Genomic DNA, 17,130 nt, shown 5'->3' with positions numbered 1-17,130 from the left:
TATATTATCACCTGTGGAATCACTGGGGGTTGATGGCAGCAGTAGGATCTTGTGGGCAGAGTAGAGTTTCTCTTCGAAAGTTAATTAGTACTGTGAATAAAGGCTTTTCACTGACGAGCTTAAACAATGCATTGAAATGGAGAAAATCAACACCCACAACACAAGACACTCAGGTGCAGGTAATTGTTGCATTCATTAAGTAGTATTTACTGTGTTAGTATCAAAGAAGAGGTCCAGCAGCATGCCTTTATTTCAGTGTTCCCTTGAACAATGCTTGATCTTTGTTTTTGTTTATTAATGCTGATAAATTTGTGCTTGCATGTCTTAGTTGAATGACGCAGTATGTGTATATAATCATTAGTCAATATATTTGACAGGGCTCTATGATAATTCCCCTTCAGCTAGTTCACAGAGAGCACTTACAGTGCTGTTAATCATCACCAGTAATCTGCTGTTAACCCTAGTGGAGGCTCAACAAGGGGCTTCTAATTCAGTGGAGTGGTCGTGCTTTGACCGGTGCTTCTCTTCCGGAGGAGGAATCCCTTCCCAGAACGCCCCCACTGGCCAATGAACTGGGATGCCACTCAGGCACATGGTCCTGGTCACCCCAAAATAACTTGCGACTAGTGTGCTGACAAATGTCACTACTTTTACTGGTGTCAGGTTGCCCTAGCTACTTGCCTCCATATTTTCCAGTAAACTCCAAGGCTAACTCTGTGCAGTAAATTGGGAATCCATCTGGGCCAGTTGCCCCGTGTCCACATTTTCCCAGGTGGCCACCACTGGAAGACTGGAATCCCCTCTCTTTGAGCACAGGTGCACTCCGAGGATTTACCGCCAGCTCCAGCCGGGGCCCGCTGGGGTTTATTTGAAGGTAAAACACCCAACCCCAATTACCTCTTGTTCATTGACCCTCATTTGGGTTCATACATCAACTGCATATTTATATATATATATTTTAAAACCTTTATTTAACTAGGCAAGTCAGTTAAAAACAAATTCTTATTTACAATGACAGCCTAGCAGTGGGTTTACTGCCTTGTTCAGGGGCAGAATTATTATCTTGTCAGCTCAGGGATTTGATCCAGCAGCCTTTTGGTTACTGGCCCAACTCTCTAACCACGAGGCTACATGCTGCCCAACGTATTAATTGGTGAGTACAGTAAACTCAGCAAGTCTGACATAAACCTACTTCATTGGTCAAGCATGGGCTTATATCATTGAATTTGAAGTGACTTATGCATCTTATTAATTCTACCATGAACCTGGGTAGGTAGTGCTGCTGATTTAAGCCAGGGTCTATATTTCCAGTCTGTGAGGGGGGTGACAGTGTTTTTCTAAGTGTTCAGTATCACCTTCATAAACTCACACAAAATGATTTGTATGTGTCATTTGAGTTTTGGTAGGTGATCAAATCCTTGTTGAGTGCACAGAAGACCAGGAGGACTTTTTTTTTCTTCTTGTAAACTGAGCCCTTACTATAATTAGATATGACTTGGGGGGGCTTGGAAGCTGTTTGCAAAGGATTCGTGTATACAGCAGCTGCAGGTCTATTAGAAGGGCATTGCTGCCTCTCTTAATTGCACAGATTTGAGTGTCAGTAGCATCTGTGTACCATATCCCATTTCTGGATTCAATAACTACTCAGAGCCAAAAAGCTATTTAAAGGCTGGACATGATGAAAGAAACATATCTTAAATGCACTGAAAAGTTGGGCCTGATCCAAGGTTCATGCATGAAACTAATCTCTGTCTGGGGCCACGGAGTTTAAGATGTTTTGAAATTAAAATGGAGTACTGTTTTTAAGTCGTATTGAATGCATTGTGGTTTTGCATCTGCATTGTCAGGCTTTTACTATTATTCAAATGGAATGATACTCTAGAGTCTTTTCTTTATTTTTCTTTTGGGGGGGGGGGGGGGGGGTAATGAATATGGAAACAATATATTTTGTATGTCATTGAAACAATTAGTCATATTGAGCAGTTGCTCTCACTCGTCAGGTTTGTTACTGTGCCCTTATTCCAAGCCATGTGGCTGCTTGCTGATTTTGTGGGAGAATTATGATCAACGAATGTTGAGCCCAACAAACCGATTCCAAAGAAAGACAGTTTTTGGGGGAGTGGTATTTGTGCATGGTATACTGTGCATTTTCATTGCAATTGAAAGACAGAAGATTGGGAAAAGCAAGGTAATAACGAATGCTAAAATAGGAATTTATTGTGAGCCACAAGTGGAACACAGATTGCATTCTTTCTGTCAAATATTCAATGAATGTAGAAACATTGATTTATTATAAGTTTCTAAATGATTCATGTCTGAACAAATTTAAATGGAAGTGTAATTATGAATTTTCACAGGGGGGAATACATTATGCACTGGCACACTAAAATGAGTCACAATCAAGTTAAAGTTTGAAACCCTCTTATTTCCCAACAGCATGCAAGAGAACAATGTGAACCAGCCTACATCATTGTCTCAGCTCTTGAGAGAGAACTACTTGGCCGAAGCGAGGTCACACCAGAGACACAGCGGCATGAGCCGTTCCGACTCCTTGCGGCACCTGGTCTACGTGCCCCTCAAAGGCAAGGCGGAGGACTCCGCGGGGCAGGACAAGCCCCAACCCCAGTTCCCAGACCTCTCAGCCTTCCTGAGCCAGGAAGAACTGGATAAGAGTGTCAACCTGGCCTGTCAGGCTATCGGACACGAGGCCTGCGAGGAGAGGACAGAGTTCAAGGTCCCGGTCACCCCTTCTGTCACCTCCACTGCATCCAACACTCCCGACACCCAGCCTGACCTGGAATTAAAAGAACCCCTACCAACACATGTGACATTCTTCGCAGAGAGACGGTCATTCTCACCTCTGTCCATACCGGACAATGTGATAAGGATAGACAAACAGATATATCAGCCATCCCAACTGTCCATTCAGGACAACGCAATAAGGACCGACAGACAGAAATATCCACTGTCCCAACCATCCATCCAGGACAACGACACGAGGACAGACAGAGAGTTGTACCCACCGTCCATCCAGGACAACGACACAAGGACTGACAGAGAGTTGTACCCACCGTCCATCCAGGACAATGGAATGAGGACAGACAGACAGACGTTCCCACCGTCCATCATCCAGGACATTACAATGAACAACTGGGTGGCCAGGGAGGCTTTTGAGGACTTTAAGAGGCCAGGGGCTAGGGGGATGAACACTCCAGAGTACGGCCTGGGGACCCAGTCCAAGAAGGAGTTCCTCAACAAGGCAGCAGACTTCATCGAGGAGCTCTCCTCTCTGTTCAAGACTAACAGCTCTAAAAGGATACAGCCCAGATCATGCAAAACTCATAGGAGCAGAGCCAACAAGGGTCAAGTGGATGGGAGTGTTTACTCCCTGAATGCAGACAACAGGGAACGAACCATTCTTCTCCAAGACTTCGAAACGGAAATGGAGAGACCTACTAATCCTTTCAGCATTCAGCCATCAGAAGTCCAGGGTTTGGGCATGGATCCAGGGTTTGGGCATGCTTACTTCCCCATGCAGGACTGGAGGACTACTGAGGAGCAGTATGATGAAGCTGAAAGCCCTGCCCTGGTGGAGATCACCCCCGGGGTGTACACAGCCGACCCCATCTGTGAGCCCCCTCACTTCATCCAAAAACTGAAAAGCAGGGAGGTGCTGGAGGGCAGCAAGGTACAGCTGGACTGCATTGTTCGAGGACTCCCCATGCCCGAAGTCCGGTAAGGATAACCAAACGGTCAACCTCACTGAATGTTAGTGTTTAGGTAGCCAAAGTTTCATATCTTCTTAATTTAAAGGATATCTTCCCTTTTTATTCTTTTTTTTTCTTTTTTTTTTATACACATACCTCGACTTTTACACTTCGTCTGAAAGAAGTTTATGGGGCAAAGAGAAACTGTGATCCGTAGTTAAAATGTATTTAAATAGCCACTGCTAACTTTAGCTAATCCTATCTAAAAAAACTACGTGAGTTACAGTGGCTAAAGTCAGCTTAAAGGCCCAGTGCAGTCAAATTTCAAAGTTTTGTATCATATTATACAACAGCTGATGAAACATTTGATCAGTGTTAATTCCTGATAGTTGCTTGTTGAAAATTCAATCTACACAGGACCTTATAATCAGCAGGTGTGCATAGGCAAGGGTTTCGGCTTTCCATAATGACATCACCATGCAGTCAATTGGTTAATAGACCAATATTAAAGAGAGTTCCAAACCTGTCTGCCAATAACAGCCAGTTTTCAGTTTTCGCCTCCCCACTCAGGCCACTCGGACAGTCCTAGCAAAATTCTTGCTTGAGAAATAGTTTTTTTTGCTAAAAAGTTACTTTTGCCCATTTTAATGGAAGTCTATTACAGTAAGGTACTTAATTGCTACCCATAAATAATATTGAAATAACAATGGCTGCATTGGGCTTTTAAAGGGCCCCCACAGAGGAAGTTGCCGCCACTATTTTGATGTAATTTACTGTCCTATAGTGAAAACACGTTTAGGTTTCACCTAAGAAGAATGACGAAGGTTACTTGTACATACTCACAAATTGGGTATGGGAATTTCCACTTGGAGTTGATAAATATTTTTTTTTAAATAGGGACTGTCAGCTGTGAGTGTAGCTACTGTAGCTAGTAGGGCTGGGAATTGCCAGGGACCTCACAATACGATATTATCACGATACTTAGGTGCAGATTTTGTTGTGCTATAGCCTGCATTTAAAATTTATAAAATGTTGTTTTTGTGTCACAGATCTACACACAATACCCCATAATGTCAAAGTGAAATTCTGTTTTTAGAAATGTTTACTAATTAATAAAAAATGAAAAGGAGAAATGTCTTGAGTCACTAAGTATTCAACTCCTCGTTATGGCACACCTAAATAACTTCAGGAGTAAAAATGTGCTTAACAAGTCAGATAATCAGTTGCATGGACTAACTCTGTGTGCAATAATGGTGTTTAACATGCTTTTTGGATGACTACCCCATCTCTGTACTCCACACATACAATTATCTGTAAGGTCCTTCAGTCAAGCAGTGAATTTCAAGCACAGATTCAACGACAAAGAACAGGGAGGTTATTAATTGCCTCGCAAAGTAGGGCACATATTGGTAGATGGGTGAACATTTTAATATCCTTTTGAGCATGGTGAAGTATACACACAGTCACTACAAAGATACAGGCGCCCTTCATAACTCAGTTGACAGAGAGGAAGTAAACCGGATTTCAACATGATGCCAATGGTGATTTTAAACCAGTTAGAATTGAATGGCTGTGATGGGAGAAACCTGAGGATGGATCAAAAACATTGTAGTTACTCTACAGTGGTAACCTAAATGACAGTGAAAAGAAGGAAGCCTGTGCATAATACAAATATTCCAAAATATACATCCTGTTTTAAATAAAGCACTAAAGTAATACTGCAACAAATGTGGCAAAGAAATGAATACAAAGCATCATGTTTGGGGTAATTCCAACACAATGCATGATTGAGTACCAGTCTTCTATTTTCAAGCATGGTGGTGGCTGCATCATGTTATGGGTATGCTTGTCATCGGCAAGGACTAGGGAGTTTTTTGGGATAAAAATAAAAGGAACAGAGCTAAGCACAGGCAAAGTCCTAGAGGAAAACCTGGTTCAGTCTGCTTTCCAACAGACACTGGGATACAAATCTACATTTCAGCAGCGCCATAACCTAAAACTCAAGGCCAAATATACACTGGAGTTACTTACCAAGATGACATTAAATGTTCCTGAGTGGCCTAGTTACAGTTTTGATTTAATTTGGCTTGAAAATGTATGTCAAGACTTGAAAATGGCTGTCAAGCAAAGATCTGTGGTGGAAAAAGTACCATTGTCATACTTGAGTAAAAGTAAAGATAACTTAATCGACAATTACTCAAGTAAAAGTTAGTCACCCAGTAAAATACTACTTATATAAAAGTATTTGGTTTTAAATATACTTAAGTATCAAAAGTAAAGGGTGCACTATTTTTTATCCCCCCCCCCACAGATAGCCAGGGGCACACTCCAACACTCAGACATAATTTACAACAAAACATTTGTGTTTAGTGAATCCGCCAGATCAGAGGCAATAGGGATGACCAGGGATGTTCTCTTGATACGTGAGTGAATTGGACCATTTTCCTCTCCTGCTAAGTGTTCAAAATGTAACGAGTACTTTTGGACGTCATGGAAAATGTAATGGGTAAAAAGTACAGTTTTTCTTAAGGAATGTAGCAAAGTAAAAGTAGTCAAACATATGAATAGTAAAGTACAGATACCGACCCAAAAATGACTTAAATGGTACTTTAAAGTATTTTTTACTTAAATAATTTAAACCATTGGCAATGATCAACAGACAACTTGACAGAGCTAGAAGAAGTTTAAAAATAATAATGGGCAAATATTTTACAATCCAGGTTTGCAAAGCTCTTAGAAACTTAACCAGAAAGACTCACATCTGTAATTACTGCCAAAGGTGATTCTAACATGTATTGACTCAGAGGGTTGAGTACGTTTAATGAAATGTATTTGTTTTATTTTCCATTCATAAAAAATATAAAAAAGTCAAATTTTTCTTCCACTTTGACATTACAGAGTGCTTGGTGTAGATCGTTGAGAAAAAATGGCAATTAAATCGCACTTTGTAACGCAACAAAATGTGGAAAAAATCAAGAGGTGTGAGTACTTTCTCAAGGCGCTGTATTGCGATTCTCCCGATTCTATATGTATTGCGATTCGATACTGTGATTTTATTGCGATTCAATGTTCCAAACTTATTGCTCACCCCATATGTCTGCTGCAGAGGGACAAGAGGGAGCCATGAGAAAACGAGTTTCCATCAGTCATGGAAATAAAAGTGCTGAAAACAAATTGACTCCCTATTTAAAAAGAAGTTGGAGAACAAGCTATGAAGGAAATATACTGGAGCTTGGTTCAGGTATAGCTAACTAGCGCAAAAATAATATTGAGATATTGTCAAGACGATACGATATATCGTAAAAAATAATATCCTGATATGTAACTATAATTTTTTTTTACCCCATCACTCCTAGCTACCAGTAGTGTAAATTCTTAAGTAAAAATACTTGAAAGTACTACTTAGTAGTTTTTGGACGTATATGTACTTTACTTTTACAATTTATATTTTTGCCTACTTTCACTTCATTCCTAAAAAGAATTATGTACTTTTTACTCCATACATTTTCCCTGACACCCAAAAGTACTCGTTACATTTTGTATGCTTAGCATGACAGGAAAATATACACGGATAACAAGGGGCACGCTCCAACACCCAGACATAATTTACAAACTAAGCATTTGTGTGCTTAGTTTGACACTGGGTACCTAAGGTACTAAGTCCCGCGGTGTAAGCTTGCAACTTTTAAAGGAGGAACCACTGTGTGTGTGTGTATATATATATATATATACACACATGTATATATATATATACACACAGCAATGGCAATGAAGCCATGACACTGGGTACCTACCTCTAAGTCCTGCGGTGTAAGCTTGCAACTTTTAAAGGAGGAACCACTGTGTGTGTGTGTGTGTGTGTATATATATATATACACACACACACACACACACACACACACACACACACACACACACACAGTGGTTCCTCCTTTAAAAGTTGCAAGCTTACACCGCGGGACTTAGAGGTAGGTACCCAGTGTCATGGCTTCATTGCTCCAGACCACCACAAGTGGGAGTTAGAACACTCATTATGCATTTGGGTCCAAAGGTTTTTATATGACCAATCATATCGAGTGGTTCCAATGACGAATTTGACGCCCGTCCCTGGGTGAAGATGGCTGACAAAACATTACGGTGGAATCAAATGTAAGTAGTTATAACGTCATAACGAGTCAAGCAAAACATTTACATTTGAGAGGAGTATGTTCGTTAATATAGAGACTAACGTTTGTGCATGTTTTTTTGTCATAAAGTTAATTGACGAAAATTGCTATTTAGCAAGTTAGCTGACTAGCTAACATTAACCAGCTAGCTAGCTAGTGTTATGACAGGAGAATTAATTCATAATTCGTGTTGTTTAATGTTTTAGGGGCTCCTGAGAAAACCAGCAAACCAGGCTGTCGTATTGTGAAACAGTGGATGAATAGAATCTAGCTAGCTAAAGCATTTACTGCAAATTGAATGTACAATTGTGTAAGCTTGCCTTGCAATGCAGCTGAAGTAACATAGCTAGCTAACTATTTACTTGCTTATTGTGTAGTGGGGGATAAAAATAACTGTGACTATGGATGTGTAGTTAGCTACAGTATGTAGCCGATCTATGAACCTCAGTTATCATAGTTGTTGTATCAACTTCAAGTCTGAATGGCATTAATGAAGCCTATGGATAGAGTAGAAATAATAACTTTATTGTGCCTAGGATGCAAGTCCTATATACACATGTACTGTAGTTATTACCATTATTTGAATGATGCTGTGTCTGCATGTATATATTACAATTATACACTTCAACAGTGTTTACCACTCCTGCTCCTGGGACATCAATGATTACATATTGTAACTATGCAATAGACTAGAAACAAGATTTAAGTAAAGGCTGATGTGTAATTCATACAGTGCCTTGCGAAAGTATTCGGCCCCCTTGAACTTTGCGACCTTTTGCCACATTTCAGGCTTCAAACATAAAGATATAAAACTGTATTTTTTTGTGAAGAATCAACAACAAGTGGGACACAATCATGAAGTGGAACGACATTTATTGGATATTTCAAACTTTTTTAACAAATCAAAAACTGAAAAATTGGGTGTGCAAAATTATTCAGCACCCTTAAGTTAATACCTTGTAGCGCCACCTTTTGCTGCGATTACAGCTGTAAGTCGCTTGGGGTATGTCTCTATCAGTTTTGCACATCGAGAGACTTGCAAGGAGGAATGGGAAAAAATGTCAAACAGCTCGAGCTCAGTGAGGTTGGATGGAGAGCATTTGTGAACAGCAGTTTTCAGTTCTTTCCACAGATTCTCGATTGGATTCAGGTCTGGACTTTGACTTGGCCATTCTAACACCTGGATATGTTTATTTTTGAACCATTCCATTGTAGATTTTGCTTTATGTTTTGGATCATTGTCTTGTTGGAAGACAAATCTCCGTCCCAGTCTCAGGTCTTTAGCAGACTCCATCAGGTTTTCTTCCAGAATGGTCCTGTATTTGGCTCCATCCATCTTCCCATCAATTTTAACCATCTTCCCTGTCCCTGCTGAAGAAAAGCAGGCCCAAACCATGATGCTGCCACCACCATGTTTGACAGTGGGGATGGTGTGTTCAGCTGTGTTGCTTTTACGCCAAACATAACGTTTTGCATTGTTGCCAAAAAGTTCAATTTTGGTTTCATCTGACCAGAGCACCTTCTTCCACATGTTTGGTGTGTCTCCCAGGTGGCTTGTGGCAAACTTTAAACGACACTTTTTATGGATATCTTTAAGAAATGGCTTTCTTCTTGCCACTCTTCCATAAAGGCCAGATTTGTGCAATATACGACTGATTGTTGTCCTATGGACAGAGTCTCCCACCTCAGCTGTAGATCTCTGCATTTCATCCAGAGTGATCATGGGCCTCTTGGCTGCATCTCTGATCAGTCTTCTCCTTGTATGAGCTGAAAGTTTAGAGGGACGGCCAGGTCTTGGTAGATTTGCAGTGGTCTGATACTCCTTCCATTTCAATATTATCGCTTGCACAGTGCTCCTTGGGATGTTTAAAGCTTGGGAAATCTTTTTGTATCCAAATCCGGCTTTAAACTTCTTCACAACAGTATCTCGGACCTGCCTGGTGTGTTCCTTGTTCTTCATGATGCTCTCTGCGCTTTTAACGGACCTCTGAGACTATCACAGTGCAGGTGCATTTATACGGAGACTTGATTACACACAGGTGGATTGTATTTATCATCATTAGTCATTTAGGTCAACATTGGACCATTCAGAGATCCTCACTGAACTTCTGGAGAGAGTTTGCTGCACTGAAAGTAAAGGGGCTGAATAATTTTGCACGCCCAATTTTTCAGTTTTTGATTTGTTAAAAAAGTTAGAAATATCCAATAAATGTCGTTCCACTTCATGATTGTGTCCCACTTGTTGTTGATTCTTCACAAAAAAATACAGTTTTATATCTTTATGTTTGAAGCCTGAAATGTGGCAAAAGGTCGCAAAGTTCAAGGGGGCCGAATACTTTCGCAAGGCACTGTATATACAGAAAAGAAAACCTATGCATATCTTACTCCCTTCATCTGCATTAATCTGAGGACACTGGATAGGTGTAGTATTTCAATGAGATGCTTAATTTCAACCAGTGGAGAATGTGAAGCGCTTTATTGAAAGAAGTTCATTATCCAGGTGATATAAATACATAATACATGCATTATAATTATGATAATTGTAATATTATATTATAAATACACATTCAATCTGTACTTCAATGAACCTATGGTGTGCATTATAAAATGAGGAAGAAAGACGAGGTGGGGAGAGAGGTGTAGAAGACAGAAAGGGAAAGAGGTAAGAACAGCGGCAGACAGCATGTGATTAATGAATTACAGTGCTACCCTAATATTCTCTCAGTTCATCACAATTACGGTGTCTCCTAACCAACCTTCGGGCCAACTGGGGGCTCAAGGCTATCTTAAGAGCGGGTGAGGTGGCGCTGATGGGACTGGCTTCCTCTCTCACATCAAAACATACCTGCAGATGAGAAAGATGGATAGAGAGAGAGCTTGATTAAGCAAAACTGACCTTGGATCATTAACTCTGGGATTATTACATCTCTGTCTGTATTTCAATGTAAAGCATCTCTTTAATAATACTTCCTGTTGACACGAAAACATGGTGCCTTCTCGTTTGCTTAATATTAGACATTTTAAATTATTCATACTTTTACTTTTTATACTTAAGTATATTTTAGCAATTACATTTATTATTGATACTTAAGTATATTTAAACCCAAATACTTTTTACTTTTACTCAAGTAGTATTTTACTGGGTGACTAACTTTTACTAATGTAATTTTCTATTCTAGTATCTTTACTTTTTTTTTTTTGGTAGGTAGGCTTGCTGGCAGGTTTTGGTTGTGGTACAGCAAAGCCAAATCAGCTCATACTCATGGTTCTCACAGGGGAAGTGAAATGATTGGCTACAATGACTTTGCTCATGCAGGTGCAAATTACATGCAACTATAAGTTCCTTGTATTTTTGTTTGCGGGAGCCTTTTTATTATCTGGATAGACACTTGTAGGGTTTGTAGCTAACGTTACACCAATCAAAGCAGTGGAGTTAACAGTGCATTCGGAAAGTATTCAGACACCTTTACTTTTTCCACATTTTGTTACGTTACAGCCTTATTCTGAAATTGATTAAAACGTTTTTTCCCCCTCATCAATCTACATACAATACCCCATAATGACTAGGCAATAACAGGTTTTAAAAGTAATGGAAATATCACATTTGCATAAGAATTCAGACCCTTTAAGCAGTACTTTGTTGAAACACCTTTGGCAGCAATTACAGTCTTGAGTCTTGGGTATGATGCTTCAAGCTTGGCACACCTTTATTTGGGGAGTTTCTCCCATTCTTCTCTGCAGATCCTCTCAAGCTCTGCCAGGTTGGATAAGGAGTGTTGCTGCACAGCTATTTTCAGGTCTCTCCAGAGATGTTCGATCGAGTTCAAGTCTGGGCTGTGGCTGGGCCACTCAAGGACATTCAGAGACTTGTCCCAAAGCCCCTCCTGCATTGTCTTGGCTGTGTGCTTGGTGTCATTGTCCTGTTGGAAGGTGAACCTTCGGCCCCAGTCTGAGGTCCTAAGTGTTCTGGAGCAGGTTTTCATCAAGGATCTCTGTGAACTTTGCTCCGTTCGTCCTTCCCTCGATTCTGACTAGTCTCCCAGTCCCTGCCACTGAAAAACATCCCCACAGCATGATGCTGACACCACCATGCTTCACCGTAGGATTGGTGCCAGGTTTCCTCCAGATGTGACGCTTGGCATTCAGGCCAAGTTCAAACTTGGTTTCATCAAGAGAGTCCTTTAGGTGCCTTTTGGCAAACTCCAAGCAGGCGGTCATGTGCCTTTTACTGAAGAGTGGCTTCCATCTGGCCACTCTACCATAAAGGCCTGATTGGTAGAGTGCTACAGAGATGGTTATCCTTCTGGAAGGTTCTCCCAACTCCACAGAGGAACCCTGGAGCTTTTTCAGAGTGACCATTGGTTTCTTGGTCACCTCCCTGACCAAGGCCCTTCTCCCCCGATTGCTTAGTTTGCCTGGGCTGCCAGATCTAGGAAGAGTCTTGGTGGTTCCATACTTCTTCCATTTAAGAATGATGGAGGCCACTGTGTTCTTGGGAACCTTCAATGCTGCAGACATGTCTTGGTACCCTTCCCCAGATCTGTGCCTCGACACAATCCTGTCTACGAGCTCTACAGACAATTCCTTCAACCTCATGGCATGTTTTTTGCTTCGACATGCACTGTCAACTGTGGGACCTAATATAGACAGGTGTGTGCCTTTCCAAATCATGTCCAATCAATTGAATTTACCCCAGGTGGACTCCAATCAAGTTATAGAAACATCTCAGGGATGATCAATGGAAACAGGATGCACCTAAGCTCAATTTCAAGTCTCATAGCAAAGGGGCTGAATACTTATGTAAATAAGTTTTTTTTTCTTTTTAATTTCTTTGCAAAAATTCTAAAAACCTTTTTTCACTTTGTCATTATGGGGTACTGTGAGTTTTTTTAAGACTGTAAAGGGTCTGAATACTTTCCGAAGGCAATGTATGAGCCTGAAAACAGGAGATTACCCATCACATAGCATGATCTGAGTAAAATTGGATTATTTTACTGTTGAAGACATTATTTAAAAAAATAAATAATAATAATTTAACTCGGCAAGTCAGGTTAAGAACAAATTCTTATTTACAATGACGGCCTACCCCGGCCAAACCCGGACGACGCTGCGCCAATTGTGTGCCGCCCTATGGGACTCCCAATCACGGCCGGATGTGATGCAGCCTGGATGCGAACCAGGTACCGCAGTGACGCCTCTTGTACTGGGATGCAGTGTCTTGGGATGCAGTGTCTTGGACCACTGCGCCACTCGGGAGCCCAATCTAAATGGACATATGAAAGAAGTGCAGGAATCAAGGGTGAGTGAGCAATAAGATGCAAAGTGAGACAATTAAGATATTCAGAATGTTGTTGACATTGTCGAATATGAACACCAGTTAAACACATTTTGAAATGTATAGCTTTCTTTTGTTTCAAAGAAAAGAAGGCCAGTAAGAAAATCTGTTTTTACAGGTATTTTGTAAATGATCTCAGGGTAATATTTGCTTGTTTGGGCTTGAATTTGCAAATATTCAGATATGTCTCGGGGTATTCATGATACTGAGCTGGTATTTACATACTGATACCCATGGACTCCAGTACTTTTAGTGAGAGGGTACAGTAAACTCAGAGAAGTGTCACAATTCCTAAGTATAGATCAGCTATTAGTTAGACAATACAACTGTCACTGTGTTTGTCATAAGATATGTCGATTGTGACAATGCTCTGTGTGGGATAGTCAAGACAAAGTTTCCCGTTTTCTAAGACCTGCATGTTTGACGGGTGATTTTAGCAAACAGCTGACAAAGTGCTGTGTGTTCTGTTTTATGTCTGTAACATTAGATCATTGCAGTGTTTGTGTGCAGCACTCTAAATGCCAGTGGGTTTTTCTCAGCTCATAATAATGTTCTTAAATATCTGAACACAGATTGTGGCCTGTTTGCCAAGAAATAACAGTAACAGAATGTGGTGTACTAGTTTGAACCGTTGGTCAAAGATTCCTGCTTGAATTGATAGACAGAGAGAGGTCACCTGAGTGGTCAGAATAAGCGGGGGCCAGCTGAAGGTCTCACTAGACGATGCTAACCTACTGACACGCTCCGGTCACTGATGTTTCTCTCCACCATTTTGGGACTGGCAGTGGCACTGGGCACATTAGTGTCTTGTGTTGGAATGGAATTGGCTTAGTTGTTAGAAACGTGGAAGTAGGATTTGGTAAAACAGTTGATATGATAGGTGTGTATTTGAAATGTTATATTGTGTTTTATGTCAGTTCTTAGTGCTGTTATGTTGTCTGATGTATTTGTATTGTGTCAATGTATTAAGGCTCTATAGATTGTCAGTGTATTGTGCTTGTGTATGAGTTCATGTTTTGCTCACTCTCCACGCTAGACGTTCTATCATTATCAATATATTAAGGAGCTTTTGCCTCTTCGCTTAGTATTTCATATGATGTGTCATGTAATTTTGTTAGCAACTGTGTACAGTGCCAAGCTCTGTCAGTTGGTGTGTTAACTTGGGTTTGTTCTTGATGTCGTGGTTATGTTCTCAGTATTAAAACTAGAATCCTTAGTTGCTACATCCATTTTTGACTTATAAATGAATTATATATATATATACCCACTGACATATCTTATAAATGCCTCATGAGCTCAGTTCAACTGTCGTACCCCATCAGAACCCAAAATACAAGCTTTTTTTATTACAATGTTTTTGAACAATGTAAATGTAAACAATCACTGTATAGCCTCAAAACATGGTTACAACTATCATTTTGATATCATGGATGGTCAGTCCTTGGATCCATATATGTCTATTCATTTGAAAGTGGTTACATTTCTCCAGGCCCCTGCCTCCACTTTTTTACCAAAACACAGGCAGGGTGGCCTCTTTGTTATTGTTTCAATTAAGGATTCTAGCTTTAAGTGTGCTCTGTATCACCTCCTAGGATTTAGTAGCTGTGGTGTGTCAGGGAATGGTATTGTGCGTATTCTCAGTCTGTTTAATATTGTGTGTATGCAATTGGGACACCCAGTCATAGCCTTCCTAGGCTTTAGGGTGTTCTGTTGGGGGGGGGGGGGCTTTCCTCTCTAGGGTGGGAGTCTGGAGGGAAAATAACCTTGACAGGTGCAGCAGCCAGGCAGTCTACGTAGAGATTAGCCAGCTACTCTACTACTCATACTTTCAAATTAGACCCTTACTCATTAGAACTGACATGCTTTGCCAGATGGACCTTAGGCAGTACATTCCAGTGATGTCTCCTATATGTACATTGCGACCAAGTATCAGCCACACATCAGGAGTAAAGTGGGTGATTGCATCAGGGATATTTTGGACACTGGATCCTCTTTCTTGATAAGAATCTCAATTGGGATTTTCCATCTTCTCTAGGGGGCACACCAAAGAGGACCACCTCCCCTTGGAATAAACTCAAACCTTTGCTGAACTATCCAGCAAATCCTTTTGATAGGCTCGCTGGTTTGTTAGAGATTGGGTAGCAGACTTGCAATCCTAGAAAAGGATTCAGAACATCCTCCGCTTATACTGTGTATTGCATTCTGATTGGTTTGATTTGAAACTTTGTCCAATAGTGAGTGAGAGAGAGCAACCCGTCTCTACGTATTTTACTGGTTTGTGACTCACTGACACCGGCCCTGGTTAGAGGGGAATAAAGCAGCCCACGAGTTAACACACACAGGAGAAGATAAACATGGACATTTACATGGGGAAGTGCTCGTCACTGACGAGTTGCGGTTTTGTCTCACCAGGGGTGATGGACGAATTCACGTTTATCGTCGAAGGAATGAGCATTACACCGAGGCCTGTACTCTGAAGCGGGATTGATTTGGAGGTGGAGGGTCTGTCATGGTCTCGGGCAGTGTGTCACAGCATCATCGGACTGAGCTTGTTGTCATTGCAGGCAATCTCCATGCTGTGCCTTACAGGGAAGACATCCTCCTCCCTCATGTGGTACCCTTCCTGCAGGCTCATCCTGACATGACCCCCCAGCATGACAATATTTACTCCCTTGGAGAGTGTGGGTCAGGCTGGCTAGTCAATCAGGGCCTGGAGAGACTGCATAGCTATAGAGCGTGCACAGTGTTGAGACACATGGCTATTGTCTGATTTGGCTGAAGGCATGAGCTGGAGGAGATGTCGATCTCTCACCGGAGGGGGAGAAAGGGTAAGGATGGGTGAGAGTCAGACCGCACAGCTCCAGTCATACATAAACAATAACACACACGCTAGAAATTAGTCCCACAGCGCTCTCGGCAGGGGGACTCTGTAACACTGAGTATTTATATTTGACTGCATAGTCTCAACTTTATTTTTTATTTGTTTGTGTATGCAGAACATTAATTCATGCTGGATCGTTTAGGCCCATAGCTGTCTGAAGGCTTTGTAGCTGACTTATACAGACAGTGCCTTGCGAAAGTATTCGGCCCCCTTGAACTTTGCGACCTTTTGCCACATTTCAGGCTTCAAACATAAAGATATAAAACTGTATTTTTTTGTGAAGAATCAACAAGTGGGACACAATCATGAAGTGGAACGACATTTATTGGATATTTCTAACTTTTTTAACAAATCAAAAACTGAAAAATTGGGCGTGCAAAATTATTCAGCCCCCTTAAGTTAATACTTTGTAGCGCCCCCTTTTGCTGCGATTACAGCTGTAAGTCGCTTGGGGTATGTCTCTATCAGTTTTGCACATCGAGAGACTGAAATTTTTTCCCATTCCTCCTTGCAAAACAGCTCGAGCTCAGTGAGGTTGGATGGAGAGCATTTGTGAACAGCAGTTTTCAGTTCTTTCCACAGATTCTCGATTGGATTCAGGACTGGACTTTGACTTGGCCATTCTAACACCTGGATATGTTTATTTTTGAACCATTCCATTGTAGATTTTGCTTTATGTTTTGGATCATTGTCTTGTTGGAAGACAAATCTCCGTCCCAGTCTCAGGTCTTTTGCAGACTCTATCAGGTTTTCTTCCAGAATGGTCCTGTATTTGGCTCCATCCATCTTCCCATCAATTTTAACCATCTTCCCTGTCCCTGCTGAAGAAAAGCAGGCCCAAACCATGATGCTGCCACCACCATGTTTGACAGTGGGGGTGGTGTGTTCAGGGTGATGAGCTGTGTTGCTTTTACGCCAAACATAACGTTTTGCATTGTTGCCAAAAAGTTCCATTTTGGTTTCATCTGACCAGAGCACCTTCTTCCACATGTTTGGTGTGTCTCCCAGGTGGCTTGTGGCAAACTTTAAACTACACTTTTT

The 17,130-nt window shown here is 41.1% G+C and overlaps 1 protein-coding gene across 5 annotated transcripts in view; it reads left to right on the top strand.

Moving 5' to 3' along the window:
- The first annotated feature begins 3 nt into the window (after nt 1-3).
- The window catches only part of LOC110502263 (myopalladin), a 48,647-nt gene continuing 31,520 nt past the window's right edge, over nt 4-17,130 (top strand). For 4 of the 5 annotated variants that reach the window (XR_016490849.1, XM_036959989.2, XM_036959987.2 and 1 more), the window contains exons 1-2: nt 2,005-2,188; nt 2,437-3,735. Coding sequence is in view for 4 of the 5 variants with exons in the window: in XM_036959989.2 (XP_036815884.2) it covers nt 2,133-2,188; nt 2,437-3,735 (1,355 nt within the window). In the remaining variant the exon portion in view is untranslated. Of the gene's footprint in view, nt 875-2,004; nt 2,189-2,436; nt 3,736-17,130 lie in introns of those variants that run through there. The other variant, XM_090216518.1, reaches the window with a different exon arrangement.

Source organism: Oncorhynchus mykiss, chromosome 23, assembly GCF_057628025.1.
Source record: "Oncorhynchus mykiss isolate SJ-2025 chromosome 23, ASM5762802v1, whole genome shotgun sequence".
NCBI lineage: Eukaryota > Metazoa > Chordata > Actinopteri > Salmoniformes > Salmonidae > Oncorhynchus > Oncorhynchus mykiss.
Note: the sequence above shows the minus strand (reverse complement) of the source record. Positions and strands in the feature narration are given on the sequence as shown.